The following is a 25,122-nucleotide window of genomic DNA, read 5'->3' on the forward strand; positions in this document are numbered from 1 at the left end:
TTTTTTTTCTGGGGAAAAGGTTAAAAAAGCCCACTTGTTTAATGCAAAACCATGGCTACCACAACAGCTCAGCCAACTTCTTTTCTACAACATTTGTGAGGCTGTGCAATAGCCCTCCTGTGGAACAGCTGCACTGACACAATGGGCTGCAGACGTTTTTACTGTCCTAATAATCCACATATTAAAGAGTCCCTAAATACTCATTGATGCGACAGACCATAACAACTCCCTGGGAGCTGCTTCAGTTTATCAGGTCAGTGATCTGCATGCTGAGGATTCCCCAGGTGCTCATTGACAGGTAGCATCTCACACACACTTGTACTAAAATAATAATTGCTTCAAAGGAACTGTTAAATCCCAGTCGCAGGCACAAATTAATTTAAAACCACTGAGACAGCACTTTGTTTTTTCTACAGATCTGACAAATCTGGACAAATTTACTAGACAAACCAAGACATCTGAACAAGAACAAGCATCCTCACATGGCATGGCTATTTGCATTGTCTTAAAAATGCCACCCACCTTGTCCTCAATGAATTACAATCACTGCCTTTCTGCTAGGCAAGGGTGACCTAAAAACTGTCTTTGTCACTGTTAGAAAAAAGTGAATTAAAAACATATTACAGAGTTAATAATCTTAATTAAAGATCTAATTTGTTGTTGCCCATGTCCTCACTTTCTTTCTCTGGGTAGTGTTTTCTTGTGCCCTCAACTCTTTACTACAAATCACTGAACCCCTTATTTTTATCTTTCTCTTTTCTTCCATATCCAACAAGTGTTTAGCCTTGTCAGCCCAGATTCCTTTAATTTCTTACTCTATTGCTACCTCTCACTAGATTTATGCCCTGCAGATTAGAGAAAAAACTGGTACAGCCTAGAAACCTTTTCACCCAAAAGAACCTGTGGTGATTTATCTGCAGCTCCCAGCCACCTCATCACAAATGACAAATGAGTCACACTCCAGTCAACTTTCTGCCTTCTTCTGAGTTTCAGACAAAGCTGAGCATGAAGGTGCTCCTGCCTACAGTCAGAACACAGCTCCTCTAAAGGCACAAGTCCAGAAGAACAGGCTGATCCACACTGTTGAGCTAGAATGCCTTGGAACTCATGCCCAAGAGGAACTTCAGCCTGATCATGCAACCCTCTGCCATTTGGTATGGAATTCTGGTACAGCTGTATGGAATTCTGGTACAGCTGTATGGAATTCTGGTACAGCTGTATGGAATTCTTCAGGGCTCAGTCTGATATTCCTGCCAACTCTTACATCATTTTCTCCACAGGGCTCTGAAATCATACACTTCAAGTGTTATTTACAGCCCAATCAAGACACAAATCAACTGCACTGCTTGTTTGTGTCACTTGCTTTTTATGAGTCATTTGTGTTATGGCCACCAGGACTCATAGATCTAGCTGACACTGGCTGTGGTGGGCTTGGGAAGACATGCTTCATGAGAACTGTAACTCCAAATCAGATGAGACCTCAATCAAATTTCCATTAACAGTCAGGGGAGATGCAGTGTTCTTGCACAGAACTCAACAGCTCAAAGATGATAATCAAAACAAGGAACCACAACAAGAAGTGGAAGCATCAAAAAATCCCTGAACAGATCCCTGACTTGCATAATACTGACTATGATAATGGATACAAAGAGATTTAAGAGATTAAAGAGATAATATGATAGCTCACAGTAATGTAACACTGGCACTTAGACACTGCCAACTCAGATTGTGACAGCTCACTTCTCAAAACCTGAATAGCATCATAGAAATGAAGAAGAAGGCAATACTTCTTCCCATAGAACACTCCTAATAGGTAACCTTTCTACTTGGTCTGTATATTTTGTTTCCATTGCCAAGACCTGAATTGTTTCTCTCCAACCTTTTTCTTTATCATCTTGATAAATCCAGACATATTCTAACATTACTGCAAAGATTATTTTTCTAGTCCAGTGCTTTGGTTAGGAGCACCAAAGTCATTCTAGCCCTCCATTATCCCATTTTTTACTGCTGAAGCAAACACAAACCACATATCTTAATTTTTCAAGGTCCTTGCAATTTAACATCACTTTAAATACCTTAAACAGCAGTATACCTATCCTATATCTGTGAAATCTATCTTTTGTTTTCTCTTATTAGGTTTCGGATGCTTTGCATACAACAATTCCCAAAATGTCTCATTACACTCTTTCAAAAATTCCTCAAAAATTCTTCTATCATAGAACATACATGCTGAACTAATCTAAGACTTAGGCTAGGTTGATGAAATCCTAACACAGAAAATCACTGAGTTTTTTCTGCTTAAGAAGACAAGAACTGACACTGTTAGCTTGAAAAGCTCTCCCAGCCTCATCCTAGTGAAACTGTAAATGATTTTTCTTGATGGAGCCAAAGGGTTGGAGATAGGAGCAGGGTGTGTGCATGTGTAGCTCTCTCCACAGCAAGAGCCCTCTTTAAAAATGAGGCCAGAGATGCCAGAGTCATCATTCTGGACATGAATGAGCCATGAATTCAAGGTGGGCCAACATCTTTGTGTTGTGGACAGGAAGAATGTTGTCTCTTGGGTGCTTCCTGCTTCCCCTGGCAGGGGGTTTGTGCTCCTTTGAAGCAGTTTTGTGGAACCAGGGTGCCTAAAGGACATGGGCACTGTGTATCAGCAGAAAGACAAAATGAACTAGTAAGTAATGGTGACAGTGTCCATAAGCCACCTGTCTTACACAATCTCCAGCAAGATTTGATGGTACTAAGTAGACCTATCTCCAAAATAAGTGCTGAAGCAGCACAAGGCTGAGGGTGACCAATGCAGAAATAAGAAATTGCTCACAGACTTGTGCTGAAGGGGGGAAAGGCAGCGGGATGAAACACCTGAAGCAGCAGTAGTATCAATAAAAATGGTTGGATTGATATGTTTTTTCTGTGCTGTGTGATTAAAGCCAGTTCTCTGAATATTCATGAGGAACAGGTTTCAGTCTGTGCAAAAGCTTTTTTTTTGTGTTTTTGTCTTCGTGGGCTCTGTGAAGAATCAAAGACATCTAAGTATAAGCCTAGAATTTTTAATGCCGTGTGGAACTTTCACCAGCTGTGTAGCTGAATGAAACAATTCATCAAACAGTAGTTTTCCAACCAGAGATTGCATTTCTTTCAGCAAATCAACACTATTAAGTCACAAGGCCTCTCTGTTGCCAAGGAATTCAGAAAACAGTCCGTGGCAGTGTCCACAGCATTTGAAGCAGCCTGATTTGAAGTTCTGCTTGTCAGCTGAACTTCCATCCCAGAGGACAGAGAATCCTCCTTTGAATCTCTAGGACATAAGACTGACTATGAGGCTTCCTCTTGTTAATGAGCTCATATTAACAGCCAGCCAAGAGTTTGGTTGCTAATCAAGTGTAGCAGCAAAGAAGCTAAGGCACTAATCCAGCTGCTGAAGGCATTCCAGTATTTGGAATCACAGAATCATTGCTTGTTTTGGGCTGCAAGGCACCTAGAGATGATCTAGTCCAGTCTCCAAGAAGAGCAAGATCCTCCCACTGTGGTTTTTCAAAAGAAAGTTGAGGGAGGTGGGAAGTGAAGATGAATGCAGGATGGATAGGAACATCAGTCACAGAGCAGGGATCACAGCTCAAAGATAAACAGCATTAATAATAATAACAAATACATTTGCCAACTGCTGCCCATGTGGCCTGATTCAGCACTTTGCATTTAGTTCTATTTACTCCATTTTTACAGAGCTTGGAACTGTATGCAAAGTACATCCCAACACTAAAACTTTTAGTAAGAATGTTGCTGATCAAGTATTTTCCAGCAGCAGTCTTGATGAAGACATAAGGACTTTAGTCAATTGAAAGTCTGAATTGACACCTTCCAAACATCTGCTGTATCCCAGGAATTGCATTTATGTGTGATCTATGAAGTGTTTTTCAGAGGATGTGTAAAGCTTCATCAATGCAATAGAGAGCATAACACATTCTCTTTTATAAAAATTACTGGTTTTTTGAAGCAGAATTTTAGAAGTCTCTTCTAGTTTCAGTCTCTGAAAGCACTAACCTAATTTCAAGAGGATTTAAAAGTCATGCTTCTTCAACACAAAAACACTCTTAATGATCTCTTATTACTTCTAGAATAACAAAGGGGTTATTAACCACCACACTAGATATGGAAATGGATGAGGAAAGCTACCTAGAATTACAGACCAGATATATAAATAACTGCATTTTCATCTTAAAATGTAATGTTCAATGACATTGCATTACTTATGTCATTGTTCAATGACATAAGTACATTTAGAGATCCTAAGATATAAATAATAAATTCAAGTGTATAATCAGATTGACAAAATTATTTAAATAATATATGGTTAGTATTTTTAAAGGATTGTTGGTTATCTTGAAAATATGATATTTTTCATTTACTTTTAACTGCTGATGGATTTGCAGACCCCTGCAATTCAAATCCCTCTCCCTCAGTTCCTTTGGCAGTGCAGTGGTAACAGGATAGAACTCCTCTACCACCTCCTATTGTTTTATCGACAATAAAACCAGGTATTTAATATGCAACAGAAGAGGCTTGAGTAAGGCCTCATTTTTGTATGACAGCTGCTCATTCTGATGAGGACAAGAACATTTATACATGAGGAAGGTCATGGCATCAAGTGGTGGCTGAAAGCTTTTCATGTCACACAGGAAAGAGCACACAAGAAAATCTCAAATCCAGACAAAGAATTTAAGAAGTTATTTTTTTAGAAGTTGTGGTTTGTTCCAGATTGCAAGGCAAGATGTATTCTATTGCCATCTGTATGGCAGTTGTCTGGTGTCAAGTGGGCAATTTCTCCTTATCTGTCTCTCTGAGTGATCATAATCACTCCTCCCTCTGCAGGGGACATCTGCTGATAACAGGCTATTGAATGTCACTGCATGACTGATAAGAACCACAGCATCCCATTGTGAGATGCTCCACCCAGAGGGAGGAGCCAAGCATTGCTACCCAGATATAATCTGGAGGTTCTGGAATAACTGCACGGCTTCTCCACTGGATTCCTCAGAGGAACAGCAGCTGCCTCTTCAGGATCTTTGGAGGAAGACTACACTTTTCCTACAGGATTCCTGTTCCAACAGAACCACACCTGACACTTCAGGAGGACTGCAGCCACAATCCCAGTTGGACTGCTACCAACACCCTGACCCACGAGGTGTCAGGCTGAGTTCTGACTCTGCCAGTGTTGTTCTAGTGTATTGCATTGTTTTATGTTATTCTTTTTTTTTTCTTCCCTATTAAAGAACTGTTATTTCCTGCTCCCATATTTTTTTGCCTGAGAGCCCTTTAATTTAAAATTCATAGCAATTTGGAGGGGTGGGGAGGGTTTGCATTCTTTATTTCAGGGGAGGCTCCTGCCTTCTTTAGCAGGCACCTGTCTTTCCAAAGCAAGACATGGTTAATACCAAAAGGAACATAAAAAAGAGTTCTGGAACCATTTACAAAGCAAAGAGCTTCCCCCAAGGAGTGGAAGATGTCAAGGCAATAGGAATGAACAGCTGTGGGTAGGTGGGTGCTCTGCTTGGGCTGCCAGCTCTGAGATGGTGACACTGCTTTCTGCCCCCAAGACAGCAGCTCTGGAGTGACCAGCACCTACTCAGGGCACTGTATTGGGCCACAGAGGGACATTCAAAGGAAAAAGAATCAGAATGAAGCCAATTAAAGGAACCAAATGAACAAATATGGAGAGCAGGACATAAAAAATGGGTAGATTTAGTACACTGCTGTAACAGGTGAGCTGAGCATGGCTGTGTGGCTGAGTAATTTTTCCCTGCCTTCAGAGCAGCTGGTTACTAAAATATATGATTTATATGTTCAAAAGGGTGCTGGTTCCTCTGGACTTGTTGGCTGGAAATGCTGTAGAAAGCATGATACCCATATCATTTAGCTTCCTCCCCAAAACTAAAATAGATATGAGCACAACATTCAGCTGTCAAGCATTTCAAAAAAGATTTCTAATTCAGTTTGAACTTAATCTGCTGAATGAAAGTACTTTAAAAAAATGTATTTCAGTTCTGAGGAGAAAAGTATGAGTTGTATGAGAGAGAAAAGTTGTGTGCCACTGCCACTCCCCTTTTCATCAACAGGAATGGGCTGTACTTGGTTGAAAGGACAATTTGACTGGGGATCTTTGTGCTGCTGTTAAAGTACAAAAAATACCAGCAAAAACATGCTGCTACACAAAACAGTGAGGAATCAAAACATATCCCAGAGTGCAAATCAGCAGTGTTTTCTAACTGCATAATCACAGAATCATAGAATATCTTGAGCTGGAATGTGGAATCATAGAATATCTCGAGTTTGGAATCCAAACGGTGTATCTTTTAATTCAATATATGGAAACTATAGAAGAAAACTACAATGAAATTATCTATCTAGAAATAGAACTTTATTACTCTAACTATTCAGAAGGGTTGCATTTGAAAAATTAATTATATCTGATGAAGTACTAGTGATACACCTCACTAATGAAAAGCAGCACTCTTGACATAGGCTGCTACTTAAAATATTATGATAAAAGTGAACTCCTACAAAAAGGACAATATTTAGGAAAAAGCAATCCTAGAAAGCTTTTAACTCTGAAGATAATTTGAATAATCTTACCCAGAAATAAGAGGTCTGTTTGGTCAGATCATATTTGTAAAGTCAGGTTTTTAAACCGGTGACTATGCACTGGTATGAATATGAATAAATTTATGGTTTGGAAAAAAATTAGAAGATTTCTTTTGCTTTTTCACTCTTTCTCAGGTTCTGTGTTATCCAAATGCTCCAGGCAGTTGTAAGTTTTGGTATTGGTCAACAGAGTAACAGGTTCTTTGCCTGCACTACTGGAACTAGCTTAGAGCTTCCTCATATCTCACTAGATATACTGTTCTGCAGCTTAGGGAGTTATTCTGGCCAAGATTAATACATAGACCATTGTTCTATTTGTCCTTACTTTTCTACTTCTTACATAATTTTTCTGCTGACCAAGCTTAGCTCTACTGCTTAGCTCTAAAGGCAGTTCTGCTGTCTGATTTGATTTTCCATCATTTTACATAATCTTCCATAATTTTTCTGCTGATCAGTCTTATGGCTACTGCTTAGCTCTAATGGCAGTTCTGAAAATTGCCTTTTGCAGCTTTCTCAAAATCCTCTGATTTTATGGATTCCCACAAATCCCTCTTGAATGTCTACCTCCTATACATCCAGTATTGGCCTGGTTAATCTCAAAGGAAGAGCTCTGATGAAACAAAGATTCCCAAAAGGCTTCACAAACCCAAAATGCTTTAGGTTAGGAGAAAGCAATGGCCGTGCGCCCGCGAACAAGGAAGTGTAGGGGAAAAAAATACATTAAAAAAAAATCTCTGCCTATACATGCTCTGCAAAAAAAAAAAAAAAAAAAAAAAAAAAGTCTCCTGACACAAATAAAAGGATCCTCCCCAACATATGGAGGAGCTGCTCTGCCCTTGCGGGGATGGTCTGTAGCTATGTTCACCTCGGGCACGCCAAGGAGAGGTGAGTTGTCAAATGCGATTTCCATCAGGGGCTGCCTTGGTTGAGGCACAGGAGCTGGATGCAATGATGATAGATAGTTTATCCCAGCCCCAAACTGCCGCCTGGGAAATCTTGCACGCAAACCAAGAGGAGCTCAGGCATTATTAGTGTCAAGGAGGTGCACACGGGCAAAATTTGGTTGGCAGCCAGGCAGGATGAATCAAGGCGAAAAAGTGACCAATTGCATGTTCAAAATGGAAATGGATAGGCATGTTGGAGTTTGGAAGGGTTTTAAACACTAGGAAAAAAGTCATGCATTATTAATTATTCAGGAATAAATATTTAAAAAGTCTCACTCTGTGGAGAAATACAATTTTTAAGTCAATGTAAATTACATGTATAGTGTCCTAATTTTTAGGCTTCTTTATCCCAGAAGCTTCACCATGGCAGTTCAGAGGACTTCTTATTATATAACTTTAAAATACTCCCGTTCAGAGCATTGCAGATTAAAACATTATCTACAAAAGAAACATTTAAAAAACAAATAAGCAGCGTATTAGCTTTTTTGAATAATTTGTAAACACAACAACCACTTGTGCCCCTCACAATGCTCATATTTATCACCTTCACCTTTTCAAAGTTACCTAAATATTTAATGAACTAAACAGCAGAATCCACCTGTGTGAGCAATCACAATCCTCGGTTCTCTAAATAAATAGCAAAAAATTGCTAAAGGAGAATGTCCTCAAGTTTCATTGCCTGAAGTGATCCGCTCTGACAAATCTAACAGCTCTTTCTGTGTCATTCCTAATGCACTTGTCACTCAGTATTATCCATCCTCATTAATGACAATGGGAAAGTTTATCTTGGGAACACGTTTTAAATCATCCACTCTTTACAATGGGACCATGAAATCTCTTACAAAACATGAGGCGGGAACTACTCTGACAACAAAACCCCTTCCTGGCAGCTTTACTCTTAATTCCTGTTCAAGGAATAATGTGTTTATCACACAACCACACGGAACAATATATTAGATGAAACTTGAAACAAGAATAGCTGCTTGATTTTTCAAGATGGAAAGTGACTTTCCAATATATTTTTTTTTAATGTTGGGAACATTAAATCTTTCAGGGATGTAATTTTGTATGGAACCATACTTCCTCTTTAAAAAAACCCCTGATAAAATAGTTTGAATATTAATAGGGTCACCGAAATAGTGATGGTGTTCCCAATAAAAATTATCATTAAGGGATTACTCCTGCTTTACTTATAGATATTTTTACCAGAAGTCTAGATTATATGTATAAAACCACTCCAGTTAGGCATAACTTCCAGCAGTAATATTCTGTTTTGATTATGAGTTCTGAAAACTGATATGCCCCCTATGTCAGCACTATGCAACAGATGGATTGTAACTATTTCCTATTTCCTTTAACATTTCCTAATGTAAAAACTCCAATATTCATTGCTTCTCTTTTCATCATCTCATTTGTAACACCACCACCAACCTTCCATAAAAGCAGCAGTTAACAGAAGCTTACTTTCAAATGCATCTGACCACAATAAATGCTGATTTTTTGGATCAATTTGAACAGTAACAACAGAATTTCAGGATGAAAACCCGAGAAACAAAAATTAATGAAAATCAAAGAAGCTGCAAGAGAGAATTCCAGTTATTCCTACTTGTGTGAGCACAGACAACGACACTGAATGTGCAGGATAAGACTGCCCTAAAGGATGCAAGTACACATCAGGGTGTGGATGAACAAAAATGGAGAAACAGAAGCAGTAAAGACCATGGTACAAACAGAATTTTAGTTCAGCCAGAGGAAAAAGTGCCTCTTATATGAGATTATAAGTAATCCACTGACAAAATCCTTTCACTGCAACTTTTCTACAATAGAGCCTTACTCTACTAACACAGTAAAAATTCTCCTTTGTGGATTTAAGGGTGTTCTAGCAGCCTGAATCTAATTTTCATGGCCTTTTCAAAGTCAAAATGCCCTTTTCAGATCAATAAAAAATAATCAGAGATGAATTTCCACCTTAAATCTGTCTTTTACATAACATGGATGTGGCCTTGAAAGTTTCTAAAGTAGCCCAAGTTTTTGTAGGACAGCCAGAACACAAAAAAAAGCCAGTTCTTCTTTCCTTGTTTCCACAGGTTTTCAAAACCCATAACAGAATAAGCCTGAAAATTTCAGGCTATTGCTGAAGATTTTAGCAGGCAGTAGTGACTTGTCTTCTTATTCTGCAAAACATCATTTTATTAACAGAAAATACAGAAATAATGTGGCTTCCCTTTCAACTGATGAGACATGAAATGCCTCACCAGTAATTTCTTATCAAAATATAAAGGAAATCTAAAAAGAATAAACTTAAGCAGGACAGCACTAAAGAGCTATTTAAAAGTAGTTACTTTAATGATACAAATAACAAAAAATTAAGGTAATACTTTCAAAGATCATATTAATTTAAGAAATACCTCTTAAACAAAAAGAAAAAAAAAATTCCATTTAATTATAGAGCTCCTCAAAGCATCAGGAATCTCCTTTTAGTTACCTACTGAAATATCTGCACCCATTCAATATTTATGCTGCCTTTCCCTCTATCCATTTTTTAACAGAATTAAAGGAGTAGCTAAAACTCTGCCAATAAAATGACAGGAAGGCTATTTTTAGTCTAGATGATGTAGACCAAGCATAAACAGCCCATGGCTATGCTACTATTGAGGATCAGATCTAAATACAAGCACTAGATTTCCTTCCTATTAGGTTGGTTTTTTTTTTTAACAGCAACAAGAATTACAAATTACATACTGGTCTGTATCTCTTATAAATACTCATCTTAGAAAGAGAACCATTTTTCCCTTCATTAAAGCAAAAAAAAAAAAAAAAAAAAAAGAGGTGATGTAAGAGCTACCATACTACTCTGGTAGAAAAAGTGCATTTGAGGCAGTAGAGGAAACCTGTGACCTGCCCAGAGTACAAAGCCTTACCAAAGGTGTGAAGTGTCGATTAGCAAGTTTAGCAGGGGCTTTAGATTGCAGACCTGAGACATCTCAGTCTCCAGAGACTGCAGGGTTTATCAGTAGAGCAAAACATGACTAAACCCCCAGTAAATCCATGGGAGAAGAGATGAAACCAATGGATAACTGCACATGACAGAGGAACAGAAAGAAAATGCTGCTCAGCTGTAACATCTGGCACCTCCAGAGGCCAGGGATGTGTTCATCCTGTACATCACACACTGGATATCCAGGCTGGGGTTACATCCATGAGCAGGATGAAGACCACTGGCCTTGGTCTGCTCTGGTTCATCCACTCGTGTGTTGGCTCACAGATGAAAGCAGCTAAGGGGGAATGCCTAAACCCTGAACTATCCTGGGACAGGAATCCCCAACTGAGAACTCTCCCAGACTCAAGGATCTGCAAACTGCACAGAATCACAGAATTCCCAAAATGACCAGGTTGGAAGGGACCTTCAAGATCATGGAGTCCAAGCCATCCCCAACAACCTCAACTGAACCCTGGCACCCAGTGCCACATCCAGACTTGTTTTAAACACCTCCAGGGATGGTGACTGCACAACCTCCTCAGGAATTCCCAAAATTCCCAGAATGACCAGGTTGGACGAGACCTTCAAGATCATGGAGTCCAACCCAGCCCCAACAGCTCAACTAAACCCTGGAACCCAGTGCCACATCCAGGCTTTGTTAAACACACCCAGGGGTGGAGACTCCACCACCTCCCCAGGCAGCCATTCCAGAACTTTATCACTCTTTCTGTGAAAAACTTCTTCCTAAAATCCAACCTGTATTCCCCTGGTGCAGCTCTTGGTTTCCTCTCATTCTGTCAGTTCCTGGAGAAAGAGCCCAACCCCACGTGAGCACAGCCACCTTTCAGGAGCTGGAGAGAGTGATAAGGTCACCCCTGACCTCCAGCTCCTCCCTGTTCCATCTGGAGAGCCAGGAGCCAGCCTGTGTGAGGCAGTCATTGAGCAGCTCCTCCCCAAACTCAGGGAATGTTTTGCTCACAAATATTCAAATGCCTGGCAGATATCTCAGGTGTGTCACAGAGACTCCAGAAACCTCCTCAAAGCACAGCTCCCATGGCCAAATCCTCAAATGCTCACCTGTGGGCCATACAACCCTGTCCTTCCCACAAAAAGTGAGGTACAGTGCCTTAGCAAAGATTACTAAAGATCTCAAAACTTTAAATATAGAGCAACCAATTTATTTTGAGAATAGCAGGGGCTGCTTTGGATGCAGGGCGAAGTGGATTTCTCCTGTGCAGTACTCACATACTCCCACTGAAAAGTGGCAAACTGGTTGGTTGTCTTTGCTTTCTTCTTTTTCTGTACAACAACAATAAAGCAAACACACCACCAAAAGATTACTGGTTTAATAGGAGAAAAAAAGTAAGTCCATTTAGCAGCTGTTTTGTAAACATAAACTTACAACACCAGAGTGAATTCTTGAATAAATTTTCCTATAACAGGCATCAAACAGGAAAAAAGTAGATGAAAAGCCCATAGACTGTGTTTTCATAATCTAAAAGCAGGGTTTTTCAAACCTTAAATACCTGAAATGAGGCATTTAAAATGAACTACTTTCAGCAAGTGCTACCGGCTGTTTTCTGAAAGTCAAGCAGCCTATGATTGGTGTAAGTTGGCAGCCAAATCCCCTTTATTTATTTATGCATTTATGGACAGCAATAAAAAGCTTCAATTATTGTACACTATACAATTATTGCTTACTTTCTTCAGAAGGAAGGAGGAAATAGAACAGTTAATTCAGTAATATAATTCATTCTGCAGGGGAATAATATGGTGTCAGTGTTAAGCTGGCCACAAACACCACTTTAACTGCAATAAATAATGTTTTCCTTCTAGGAGACAGCTTCATTTGATATTTCAAAAGCTATTGGTTTTCAACATGCAATGAGAAACTTTAAATTACATTATGTGTGGTTCAGAATCCTTTGAAAACTCTATGAAACAGAACTGAGAAAACCCAAATACAAAAAACAACATGTAACTAGAACAACTGTGAGAGAGAGCAATAAGATGGCATGACCAAAACCTAACTTTACTTACACTTTGGTCACTGCAGTCCTCACCCATTTTGCTTATGATAATCTACTTTTTGCACAATTCCCTTGGCCAGAAATATAAGAATAAAATGTACTCTGGAATTTAGTTTCAGATAATACCCCATAATCAAGCCAAAGCAAAAAGTAGCATTTGCACAATGATTTTAGAATATATTTTCTTCAGCTACAGTACTTTGAAGTGTATGTTTATTTTTTTCCTCCTCTCTCTTTTTGGCACTTCCATGAAGTCTTTGAGACTAAGAATCATGACTAGTTTGCTCTCAATAAAAAATAATTTAATAACCCATGCTCCTGTATGTTAACAGTGCAATATTTTTGGTGAACCTGTAAAAGAAATAGATCAGAAAAATGGTACTAAACAATTTCTGTAGAGGTGAAAAATTTAAAGAAACTACACATTTGTGGTTTCCTTACAGATTTATGTTCATCCAAAACCATCAGTATTTTCAAAAGACTGGAAAAGTCAACACTTAATCCTGAATTTCCAGAGTTCCAGTAAAACCTTGGAAATTTTAGTGTGTTACTAGTCATGGCAAATGTTTGGCAGCATTGCTCTGTTTCCATTTTAACCCTTTACCAGTATTAGGTAGGGCTATCTTCCAGTTCCCTCATTCAGAGAGTACTTTGAGTCCCTTCCCACCCAAAGATGATAATTAAAACCAGAACAAACAGCACTGAGACAAGGAGATCCAGATGGATGCACGTCTTGGACACGGAAAATCCTTCCCCTCTCATCCCTTTTACTAAGAGCCCTGAACCTCAGGGCATGGCAGTAAGGTTCAGGTACAATGGACACCTGTGGAGGAGAACATGAGACTTCCTCTCAGCTTGCATTTTCATTTTCCTGCCTTTACAGAGATACAGAAAACCTGAGGTGTGTCTTACCATGTAACACCCTGATTGGGTTTGTTACTCTTTGTGAAATGAGAACATGATACAAAGACAAAATATCCTAATTTTATTAAAACTTGTGATATTTTAAAGAGCATTTAATGGAAATGGCACTCAGTTCCTGCTGAGCACTACTACAAATAGGGGGCTTAACTCTTTTTGCTTCTTAAAGACTCACTCTTGAAAGATCAATCTCTTTCTAACTCATGCCCACAGACCTTTGTCTAAAACATAGTGAATAATATAATAGTGAATAATATAATGAATAATATAATCCTTTATAGAGATTTGTAGAGAAAGAGTTTTTAAATCCGTATCACCAACAATTTTACCAAAGATGCCCTTATTCTACCTGCTTCCAATAGTTAGGAAGTGGGAATATGTCAGCTGCCTTACTTTTCTAGCAAATGCAGGAGAGGTTGACCCACTTATTTAGAGACTGAACAGGCCACAGCCTTTCATGCTGCAACACTGACCCTTAGCACAGATCCTGAGAATGAGCAGCCCATTACAGCATGCACAAGTGACCTTCCAGAGCATTAATGACTTTGTGCTTCACGCTCTTCCCTTGCAACAGCATGTGGCATAAATATTTCCAAGCACCGGAATTATTTGTTTAAGTAAGTTCTGTTAAATGGGCTCTGTTTGCTAACAAGAAACTCCACTTGCACTGCATTGCAAGGGTTAAAGTTTTGAAAAACTGAATGGGACTCTCACACTACAGTGTTATACAGCCCATGAAACAAAAGTAATTGTTAAATAAATTTCAGGATATTACAAATTTTCCTATGAAAACTAAGAGTTAACAATATCTTCCTGTATTTGCCTACAGACAAATAATTAATAATTTAATTTACCTTAATAAGCAGCATACAACAAGAAGGAGATATTTTAAAATTAAATTCCTCCACGTGTGCACAGGATATGTGTTGTGAAATTCCATATACTGTATACAATTGATCACTTGAGTTCAGTCCAGTGTACCATTAAGATTCAGAGAGTTTTTTCTTTTCAAATAGGAGTTCTCCAAGTATTGTTTCACCTCAAGTTATTGTAATTTTAAAATACTCTCCCAAAACTTTAGCTAAATTGTACTGTCACAATTTAAAACACGTATATTTATTCAAAATTGTTTGAAAGAATGTAATACATTTTTGACAGGCAGTCTTTTACAATATTGAAATCAAATCCTTGATTTCATCAAACCCTTCATATTCTGTGCCTTATTCCTGGAAGGCTCATGCCAAAATGATTTAGTTTGATTTTCTTTAACAATGGTAGGTTGGCTTGACAGCATCTGACAAAACAATTCAGTGAAGTACACCATACCAGGTAAAGAGAACCTGAACTGGCTACTAGGTGAAATAAATGCAGCTTGGTATTATGACAGAATTAGTTTTGCAGGAGAACCTTTTTTTTTTTTTTTTCTCCAGCATTATTAATTTTAGATAAAGAAAATGTTCTGGTATTATAATTATTGTCTTTTGAACTATTTCTAAATAACCCAGTGGTGAACATAATGGGCAAAATGGACAGGAAAAATCAATGCAAAAAGCCTGGTTTTGCTGGTATAAATTCCAGCTGAATTTTATTCCAGTGTTTTGCCTCTCTCTGTTGGAAATTTTAGTTTTATCTGCAGAGTTCCCTGCACTGGAGCCCCCCAGCTGGAGAGAACATCCAGCACAGAGTTTGCCAGGTAGGATGCAGCTGCTCAGGGTATCCCATGCAAGCCCCAGGGGTGGCTGTGTTCTCAAACACATGGGGGTGAGAAAATGGAAGAAATGCACTTTCTGTAACACTTCAGGAAAGTTCTGTCTCGTCCCTGAACCAGGAGAACCAGGGAAGTTTCATCCTTGCCCCAGGCAGACACAAGTGCTGGCTTGGTAAAAGAAGGTTTGTTTTGATATCATAAGGCCCTAAGTGAGGGTCAAGTCTTGTCTCATTGTCTGTTTTGACAATCTCAAAATGCAGAGTAGCTCTTTCTGTATCTCAAGGTACATAGATCAGTATGGTAACATGTATGTTGCAGCATATATTAGTTTGTTTTCCTTATTTTACTGAATGGTTGTCAGTTTACCTAAATGTATAATTAATCAGCGTTTTGCCTTTTGTCAGCTCCCAGCTTCACTTACTCCTTTTGTTAACAGTGGCCAAAAATAGCTCATTAATTCAACTGCATTTATTTACAAATTTACTCAACTTTAGAAAGATCTGAGGAATACAATCAAGGTTGTATTGTCTTCAGCCATTAATGAAGACTGCCTCAAATTCTCTTGGGAGAAGCTAAAAGAAGTGATGCTGTCATTTTCTAGTTCTCACTTCAACTGAGAGGTTGGTATGGCATGGATTTTAAATACACACTGATTATTAACAGATACTGTATTTTAAATATATACTGATCCCATATGTGCTGCTGACAGGGTTGACTTGTTCCTCCAGAATAAATAGCCTAAGGTATTGCTCTGTTTCTCTACCTGCTCCTGCACAGTTCTGGCACCCAGTGATGCTGCCAGCTCCTGAGCCCCTTAGGACCAAACCTGTGCTGTGGTTTTACTGAAGCACTGCAGACATCAGCTCTGACTTGTCTTACCCACCTGTTTTGGTAAATAACCCCTGACAGTGGCCACTTGCACCTCCCTTTTGCAAATAACAAGTTTATCACAGTGTAGCCTGTCTAAGACAAGCAACGAAAAGAGAGACACTGAAAGGAAGACAGAAAAAGTCAGAAATGCAGAGATTTCAGATGACTAAGCCACAGTTCTTGTTTTAAATGGCAAAAAATCACCCCCTCAAAGAGTTTGAAGTCATCTTCCAAATACCAGTGTTGGACACACAGCAGACACAAGGAATACCTGGAGTTGCAATTACTTCTTATTTTGGCAGTCATTAATTTTCTCACAGTCTTTTACTGCCAGATGAAGATAGGACATTATTTGAATGCATTTGGCATCAAAATATGTTAATTTTTATTTATGTATAGGCTCAGTTGCTGGTTTTGGTGGTTATGTTTCCTTCCAAAGACTTAACCTTTTACTCTGGCAATTACCATGGGGAAAATGAAATACAGAGTGCTCCACAGTGCCTTACTGCATCTGCCCTGCTCTGAGAAACCAGCCACAGGACTCCTCTAATTTCTTCCCCCCTCTCCTGTTAGGAAACACCTCTCAGAAAAGAAACTCCTGAACTTGTACCTTAAGCTCTGGAAACTTGTTTTTTGCTGCGTTGCAATTCTTTAAATCACATATGACATTTGGCTTCAAACTGAGCTGGCTTCTAAAGATTTTTATCGTGGGCTGCACAGGTGGTGTAGCCAGTTAAAAGAAAATATTGGCTGCTGTGACTTGAGTTTTGATTAAAAAAATGTATTTGCACAACAACTATTTATTAGACAAACTATATTATAAAAACTTCTAGGAAAAAAGCTTAATCTCTATACTTCTAATAATTGACAGTAACTTGAAGACTTATAAATTAAGCAAAACCATGGAATTAAAAAAACACCCTCACAAACTTTCCTATTTGCAAGCATTTATCTGAATGTATCGGGGGTTTTAAGTTTAAATAGATAATTTCAGAGGTCTGTGTTGTCCAGACAATAACAAAGGGAGTTAATCAAATATGAATCTTCTCCAACTGTCCTGTCAAACCAGGTAATGATGTCCTGCCAGCCAAACTCAGAGGGAACATGTGAAACAAATACAAAAGTAAACAGGCCCTAAGCTGCCCAAGGGAAAGTCAGCAAGATGGCAATTTCAATCATTTGGAATAATACTAAAGCAGCCTTAGGCTTTTCTCAGAATGGAAACATGTCACTGTTACTGCAATATTTGAACAAATCAGACTGCAAAAGAAAGGAACACTTATGTAATCACAGCCGTGGAGCAGCGCTTTACTCGATGGTGAGGTGGAAAACAATTAAGGGAAAATGTCCTTTTGGAGAGTAATTATAAATCTACCTAAACAAGAAAGATAAACAACCTTCCCATAGAAATTTGGGGCAGCGAAAAAACCAAATTTAAGCAGAGATTTCTTAAGTCTTGACACAGGAGGCTTTGGAACAACAAAGATAAAGTTCTTCCAAATAAAACTATGATCGTAATGGTCCTACAAAATGTCTCCAATGTTGATAAAAGTTACACTCAGAGCTACAAAGCAAGCAAAAAAGCACTTCAAGAACAACTCCGCTGAACGGCCGTGTTAAGACGAACGGGCTGTCATATCGTTTAACTGAGAAGTCAAAAAATATTTCAAATATTTGGGGAACTTACCTAATCAGTAAACGTTCAGTATGTGTCTAGTCATGTAGCCATCTTTTAGTCAATCATCAGAAAATCAAAGGCAAATTGGCATGACTCAACCCAAACTTTAATACCGCATGATTGTGTCGTGTAAGCTTGTTTTGTGCGAGGGCTGCTGTGGTTTTAGCAGGGAGATTAACGACCGGACCTAAGCTGGCCTCCAAACCTTGCCCTGCTGATGCCTCAAGCCCTTTGAAGTCTGACCATCATACCTGGCAAAACAACAGTGGGAACTAGGCTGGTGTCAGATCTAATCAAGTTTCCTGCCTCAGCATAGCTAACTATGGGGTACACTAATTGGCCCAATTGCGGATTATACCTTTTGCTACAGATTCGAGACAATAATTTAGTCAAATGATGGTTTTTATCTCCTTCTAATTAAGATTCCAAAGTGGGAAGAAATAGGATTAGACAGGCTAACTTCAAAATTGTGTCCTTTAAAGTGGCATGCACATAAGATAGATCTCTGATAATACTGCATATAAGAGAATATTGCTAGTAACTAACGTGTGAAGATTTGGGAAAGCTTGAAATAGCTACTGCACCTTTTAGATAAGCATGGAAGGTTTCCTGGAAGGTTCCTCTTCATAATTTATAAATGGACAATGAGCGCTCATAAATATTCATTAAAAAAGCCATTTTCGTCCTGAATTTTAAAATAAAACCTCTTTGGAAAACATTTCAGCCAATCTTATTTTGATGAAGAAGACACGAGGAAAACTGAAACGGTTAAAAGATTCCGCAGGCTATAGAGAGGTGGAGTTCCTCCCACAAAACTGCAATCTAATAAAACAGATTTGACATTCAAGGTTTTCCACCTGTGAGGGCCAAACTGTAAGGATGTTATTTAACTGGTGAGCAATCAAGAGATGAGTAAATCCCTGTCCCCTGCTCTTATTTAAACTATAAAAAAAGAATGGTCTAGTGAAGAAAACCCTTTTGGAAGAAGTTTTACCATAATTCACAGGTTCTGTGTTTCTAGCTTTTCTTATGCAATTTGATTTTAAAGCAGCACTTCAAGTAGAGGGCAATATTTTTATCCTAAATTGTGTCTATAAGTACGCAGAATCTTTCCAAAAGCTCTAAGGTACTCCATATATATTTTCATTTCATATTTAAGCTATGCACTGAAGAAGTCCTAACTCATTGCATTCTGCATAAGGCATATACAATGCTTGCAATGCACACTGTTGTGCTGCTTTTTGCTTCTGCCCCCAGAACCAGCACTGACTGACTGCTGACACATCACATTCTAACTGCAGAAACCCATTTTAGAAGACCTCATTCACATCCTTTCCTAATTCAGTTTTCCCTTGCTCCCATTTTCTTACTGCCCCTCTTGCTCCAGCCAGCCTCTAGTCCGCTTTCCCTAAGAGTATGAGGAAGAAAAACATATGTATTATAGATAAGTGAAATGTGTACAGGAAGATCACAGTAGGACAGTGATCTAACATGTTCAAAAAGGGAGAGTTTGTGTCAGTTCAGCTTACAGAAAGCATCTCTCTAACAAAACCTGAAGTTATTCAAAAGGGGCTGCAGCTGAGCAGCAAAGGAAGGAATTATACAAGTGGGTCATCCACGCATGTCTGAAGCAACAGGTTGTTTCAAGAGTTGCATTTCACTCCTGTTTCCAATGTCCCATGGCTAATTCAATTTTTTTTACAGAGCCTCCTGCTAAGGGTTTTCTTTCCTTCCAAATTACATTACAGATTAGAACCTCAAATGCGTCTGGAAGAGAAAATTGTATCCTGAGAGAGGACTCAGGGATGAGAAACCACCCAAATATCCTAATTCACAGCCACAACAAATGAGAATTTACTATGCTGTGAAATGAGGGTGCATGCTTCTCTACACCTCTGAAAACTGAGAGAACATTTGTATTTTAAAACCAAACACAGACTACCAAGGGTTTTGTTTCTACTGTACTGCTCAAAAGCAGTTGTTCAAATGCTTTAATGCCTCACAATGCCTGGTTTCACTCGCTGCATTCTCTGGAAAGTGACAAACCTTATAAAGGAATTGTCTTGGGGAAAAAAGCCCTCCTCCATGTGCTTGCCTTTAAGTGGCTTCTGAAGAGGATACCTCTAGTTGAGAAACTTCTAGCACTCACGCAGAGATGACCTGCATGAAGAACTGGCTGCCAGATTAACTATTAACTACCTCTCAATAGGATTAGATAATTAAAGACATTGATGACCATTAATTAGGAGGAGGGCACCTTAATTTGTCACTTGATAGGGCCCTTTCAATGATTTATAGGTTAGGGCTACTTGCAATTGTGAAGGGGAGGGGGCAGTGAAGAGAGAGAACCCTTAAGTTACCTTATCAAGTGGCCAGCTAAAAAGGGCAGAGGGTCAAATAAGGGCCAAAGTGGTCACTTAAGGGTGAAGTCCCAAACACCAAAGCAGTGCCAAGCCACATTGACCAGCATTTGGTGATGGAGTAAAAAATATGCTAATTTATTGGTGGCAATTCTCCCTTTTTATGGTTTCAAGCAGTTAAGACAAGTGGCCTGCTTAAGAGCTTTTCATTTGAAAAGAGATTAAACAAAATGGTTTGTCAGGGATGCTTGGCTGTTTTATGTCTTTGTTAAAAAAAAAACAACAACAAAAAAAATTTGCCCAGACTGTACCGATGACTATTGCATCACCCTGAAAGCCATCTTCCATCTCTAAGCATTACTTGGTTAATAAATACATCAGCTCTAATTGCTTAATAGTGCTATGTTCATTTGCTCTTTAGCAAGATTAAAATGAAATACATCTTTTGTATAACTGCCTTCTATCAGGACTGTCTGCATAAAGGTCACAGAAAAAAGTTTAAATTTAGTAGGAAATTTACTTAAGGACATTAGTGTAAATGATACTGTGTTTAAAATGACATAAAAGAGCGAAAGGTGATTTCAGTAATGCAAAGAAAATGGTTTCTGAATACTGATAAGGACACTTATCCCCCATACCACACACAATTTTAGGCAACATTATACATTAAAATCCCTCTACTGGGGTAATAACATGTAGCTACTTTCCCACCCACTAACACAAGTAAGAGCAAGTCATTAACATTTAATTAAATATGCTCCTGACATCCTTAGAAACATGTCATGCTTTGTTATTGAAGGTTGTGGCCTACTTTCTATGTACATTTTAAACCAAAATAAAGTATTTATAGCAGACTGATTCAGCGCAGCAAAGGAGACATTTTTAATTAGAAGGCATATTACAGTATTTTATAAACCCCTTCCCAACAGCAAAGCCAGAGTGAAATGAATTGGCATCATCTGATGCATATTTTATGTATTTCAACAAAATGAAACATAAGAGATGGGATTAGCTCCACCTTTTGGGTTCTAAACAGTGAAACGACGTTTCTCTTACCTCGATGGTGAACTGCTTCCTTTTTAATCTAAAAGCAAGGTCCTTGGTGTCTGACACATCACAGATCAAGCTATTAAGCCGAGGAATCTGATGTACATGAACCAAACCTTGTGGAAAGAAAGAGTAAAGGAGGGGGGAAGAAAAAAAAAAAAATTAAGAGAACGCTGTCATCCAGATACATAAATTAGAGTCTTACAGCAGAATTCTGTATATTTACACACACTCATCCTCCCCTTTTTAAACTGCAGCTTACTACCAGGAGCAATGAAGCAAACGGTGCGATTATGCTCAAGTAATCAAGCAGAATAAGATAAACAGAAATCCTTGTGCGAGGAAAACTAATTGCACTTTGGTACAGGAGTACAGATGTAAAGAGCCATCTTAATACTTGTCAAAACTACAGCCGGTTTGTGTGTGATTTCCCCTTGTATTTACAGTAAGCAAATATGGCTATCACCTTGCACGCTGCCCACGGCACCACGGAGTGATCTTTATTTTATTAAATGCACCAGTAAGCAGCCAGCAAAACAAGGCTTATGGGTTACTGATAACCACTGAAGCTCTAATGAGAACGCCTTCCTTTCCTGCCCCAAAAACCACCTGGAAAAAAAAAAAATAAAGTCTCTGGGGAATCCCGGTTCAGGTGATGCTTTTTAATGATTTTTAACCCCCGTGCTGCCCCAGAAGAAATAAATTTTCCTCCTGCAGGAGGCTTCTGGAGCTGCTCAGATGTTTTTAGCAGTGCTAGGTGCACTGCAAGCTCTGCGTTCTGTCAGCTGCAAGTCAAGCTGATTTTTTCTGACAAGGACGCTGGATGGTTTTTGTGCAGCCTAATATAGTCTCTGAACAACCTAAGGGGGATTTTCTACGTCTGAAAACCAGGAAAATTCTACAGGGCTTCTCAATTACTGGCCTATATTTGCTATTCACAAAGCCAGCCTCTAAATGGAAATACTGAACATTTAGAAAAGGTACCTGACTTCAAAACGGCAGCTGTGAGAAAATCCCCAAACATTAAACCCCTTATTTCAAATAAGGCAAGTATTTTTCCAGGTATTTATTTTTTTTTTTTCAAGTTTCTTAAAATTGAAACACTTTAAAAAGCAGCATTTTTACGGGTACTAATTACAAAAATTGTCAATAATATTAGAAAAGTGTTATTACAGTTTTAAACCTTCTATCCCTGCCTCCTGTCCAGTGAATTAGAATTATTTGTTAGGTTTTTGAGTACAAAATCTAATTACATATAGGAACAACAGAATAACACGGGGTTGCTTATATACAGTATCCCAAACATTTTCATTTGGGGGTAATCTATATAATTCTTTTGTTATTTTGTGGCTTTTCAAACATTTAAATTTGCAGGCAGCTTAACAAAATGATTAAGGAGGATTCATTAAATAATGCAATAACGTAATCAAACTTCTCCTGAGTAATGCCAAAATCTTTCATCATCTGCAGTAAATAAATACCTTAAAATATGTTCTTAGGCAAAAAGAACTTACAAAGTTAAAACCATTAGAAACACCTCTTTTCAGACTGTCAAATGAAGGCTGTGCAAATCTCAAAAGCTATGGATACTGGCACATAATTTGTGTTAAATAGCACCAGAAATGGCTCAGCGTACATTTTTAGAGGAAACCAGGAAATAAATGCTAAAACAAACATTGTCCTAAAGGTGAAAAAAGCAGTATTAAATTGACAGAATTATGCTAGCATAAACAAAGACCATATCATGATTATACAGTTGGAAAAATAATTAGGCAAATTATTCCAGCTTTTGTTCATGGTTTCTTTTTCATTCACCTTTTTTTTCCAGATAATGAAATGTGCACCACTTTCACAGTCAGAAAGATTTTTCTCTGATTTATTAATTACAGCTTGCATACACACAGTGGTGTCTCAACACCATCTTTGCTTTTTTATTCTGTGTACTCCATACATTCTGCTAGGGAAAACACTGCCACTGTCATGTGTTTACAGCAGATTTCAGATAAGCAGTTTACTTTCAGCTAAAGGTTTCCATGGAACTACAGTAATATCACAATAATAAGAGCTGTAATTTATGCACAGTCTGAGCAGGGCTCTGGATTAGCTAAAACTGTTATTCACTGCTCTGGCTGTGCACAACTTCTAATATTATTTTTAAAATTTAAATACTTCTGCTGCAACAGCTGACAAAAATCTTTGGGAAACAACATGCAAGATTAAGCATCATTACCCATTTTGAAGATAAAACACTCGAAAGGCTCCATGACTTTTTACCAAAATCAGTTTCATATTTTACATTTCCTTAAAAGTGCAAGTGCTGTAACCTATAGCTGACAAAACAGAACATTATTTTTCAGCACATAATTCAGCAGTTTATTCACCTTACTAACTAAAATACACGTTTTCCTGTGTTCTCAATTTAAAACTTGGCAGATCAGAAAGTACTGATTTCATGACAAGTTCAGCTCGCTGGTCAGATGATTGCCAAGCCTCCTCTGCATGTGAATTCCCCAAAGCCTGCCTGGTGAGATGTACATCTGATTGAGCCATGCCTCAGTAATGCAGCCTGACAACATGCAAGGAGTTGCCATGTTTCCTTTGCAGCCCTAATGCACTTTGCTGAAAATTTCCCTAACTCAAGGCTGCTTAGGCAAGGGGAAACATTTAAGAGGTATAATTCCAAAATGAAATCAAACGCTACTTTAGAGCAGATACCCAACTGGAGGGTGAGCTGCTAAGTGCCCCAGAAACACCCAGGGCAGACTTTTTGCCTTGCTGAAGATGGAACTCACCGTGGTAATCCTTGTACAATGGATTGGTTTCTCTCTCAGAGCCAATAAATGATTCAAGACCAACCACCATATCTGACAAGTTTGTTACACGTTCCATAATTGCTTTATTCTGTAAGACATGGAAACAAAATACACATCCTACGTGATGAAAAAGGTAATTAATGTTCACAGAACAAGGCTTGGTCTTCTCAATGACAAAATGTGAGGGGAAAATAGGTCATCAATGCTTAGAAATTATGTTAGAAGGCTTTTTTCTTGAAAAAATTAAAAAAGACTTCAAGTATGTGTCTAAACAAAACAACTATTTGATGAGGATAAACCATGAAAGGGCTAACTTAGCACTAAATTAACATTTCCCTAAATCTTCACAACAAGCATTTGCTCACATCAGCAATATTTACAAGCCACGTGTTAGGCTTATCTCTCATGGATTTCTGCTGTGAGTCTGATGCCCAGGTTTTGTTTGGGTTCTGAAAACCTTGGTTTTTAATACACTTAGGAATATCATCTCTAATATTTTGAGCACACAATTATTCATTTTGGCTATCAGTGGAACATGGAAAACTCAATGCTAATTTCTCAGCATTTTTCCCTCTTAAAGTTTCTCTCTGCACAACCCGTGACTCTAAAGCTTCAATCAGCATGACCATTTCTCAATATATTTGTGTTTTTTTAGGTGCTGCCTTATGTCTTATGCCTTAAATTAGCTGTTTTCCATGTGGTTTTCATTACTAAATTTTATACAGCAGAAAGAGACATTCAAAGGTCACAACAGAGATCTTCAGAGGTAAGTCAGAAAAAATGTTCTTAAAAGCTTTGATGATGTCAGTATTTAATGAGGAAAAAAAAGAAACATTTCTGTGGTAAAAATCAAAATATTTCTTGAAGATAAGAAATAGTTATCTTAATAGTTATAATACTCTTGTTCTTGGTGCTTGTAGGTGCTACATTTATCAAACCTTCAGGGGTATCAAGACTAATCATCTCAAAATACCCACTGCAATTATAAGGAATTAGCTCTGCAGTTCCAGGTTATAGTTTGGTATTTTTCATTAAAGTATTTTGTACATTTTGCACTTCTTTCATAAACTATATGAGTTCTGCTTATTCTGAAAGGTAAATTTAAATACTGATAAACTATTGCATAATAGCA

At 38.3% G+C, this 25,122-nt stretch overlaps 1 protein-coding gene across 2 annotated transcripts in view; it reads right to left on the reverse strand.

Moving 5' to 3' along the window:
* ELP4 (elongator acetyltransferase complex subunit 4) overlaps positions 1 to 25,122 on the reverse strand; it is a 140,795-nt gene that overhangs the window by 54,836 nt on the left and 60,837 nt on the right. The window contains exons 8-10 of one of the 2 annotated variants that reach the window (XM_059848359.1): positions 23,970 to 24,078; positions 21,187 to 21,293; positions 12,943 to 13,416 (exon numbers count right to left, since the gene is read on the reverse strand). In XM_059848359.1, coding sequence (XP_059704342.1) covers positions 13,213 to 13,416; positions 21,187 to 21,293; positions 23,970 to 24,078 — 420 coding nt within the window. In that variant the 3' untranslated portion in view covers positions 12,943 to 13,212. Of the gene's footprint in view, positions 1 to 12,942; positions 13,417 to 21,186; positions 21,294 to 23,969; positions 24,079 to 25,122 lie in introns of those variants that run through there. The other variant, XM_059848361.1, reaches the window with a different exon arrangement.

Source organism: Haemorhous mexicanus, chromosome 6 (assembly GCF_027477595.1).
Source record: "Haemorhous mexicanus isolate bHaeMex1 chromosome 6, bHaeMex1.pri, whole genome shotgun sequence".
Taxonomy (NCBI): Eukaryota; Metazoa; Chordata; class Aves; order Passeriformes; family Fringillidae; genus Haemorhous; species Haemorhous mexicanus.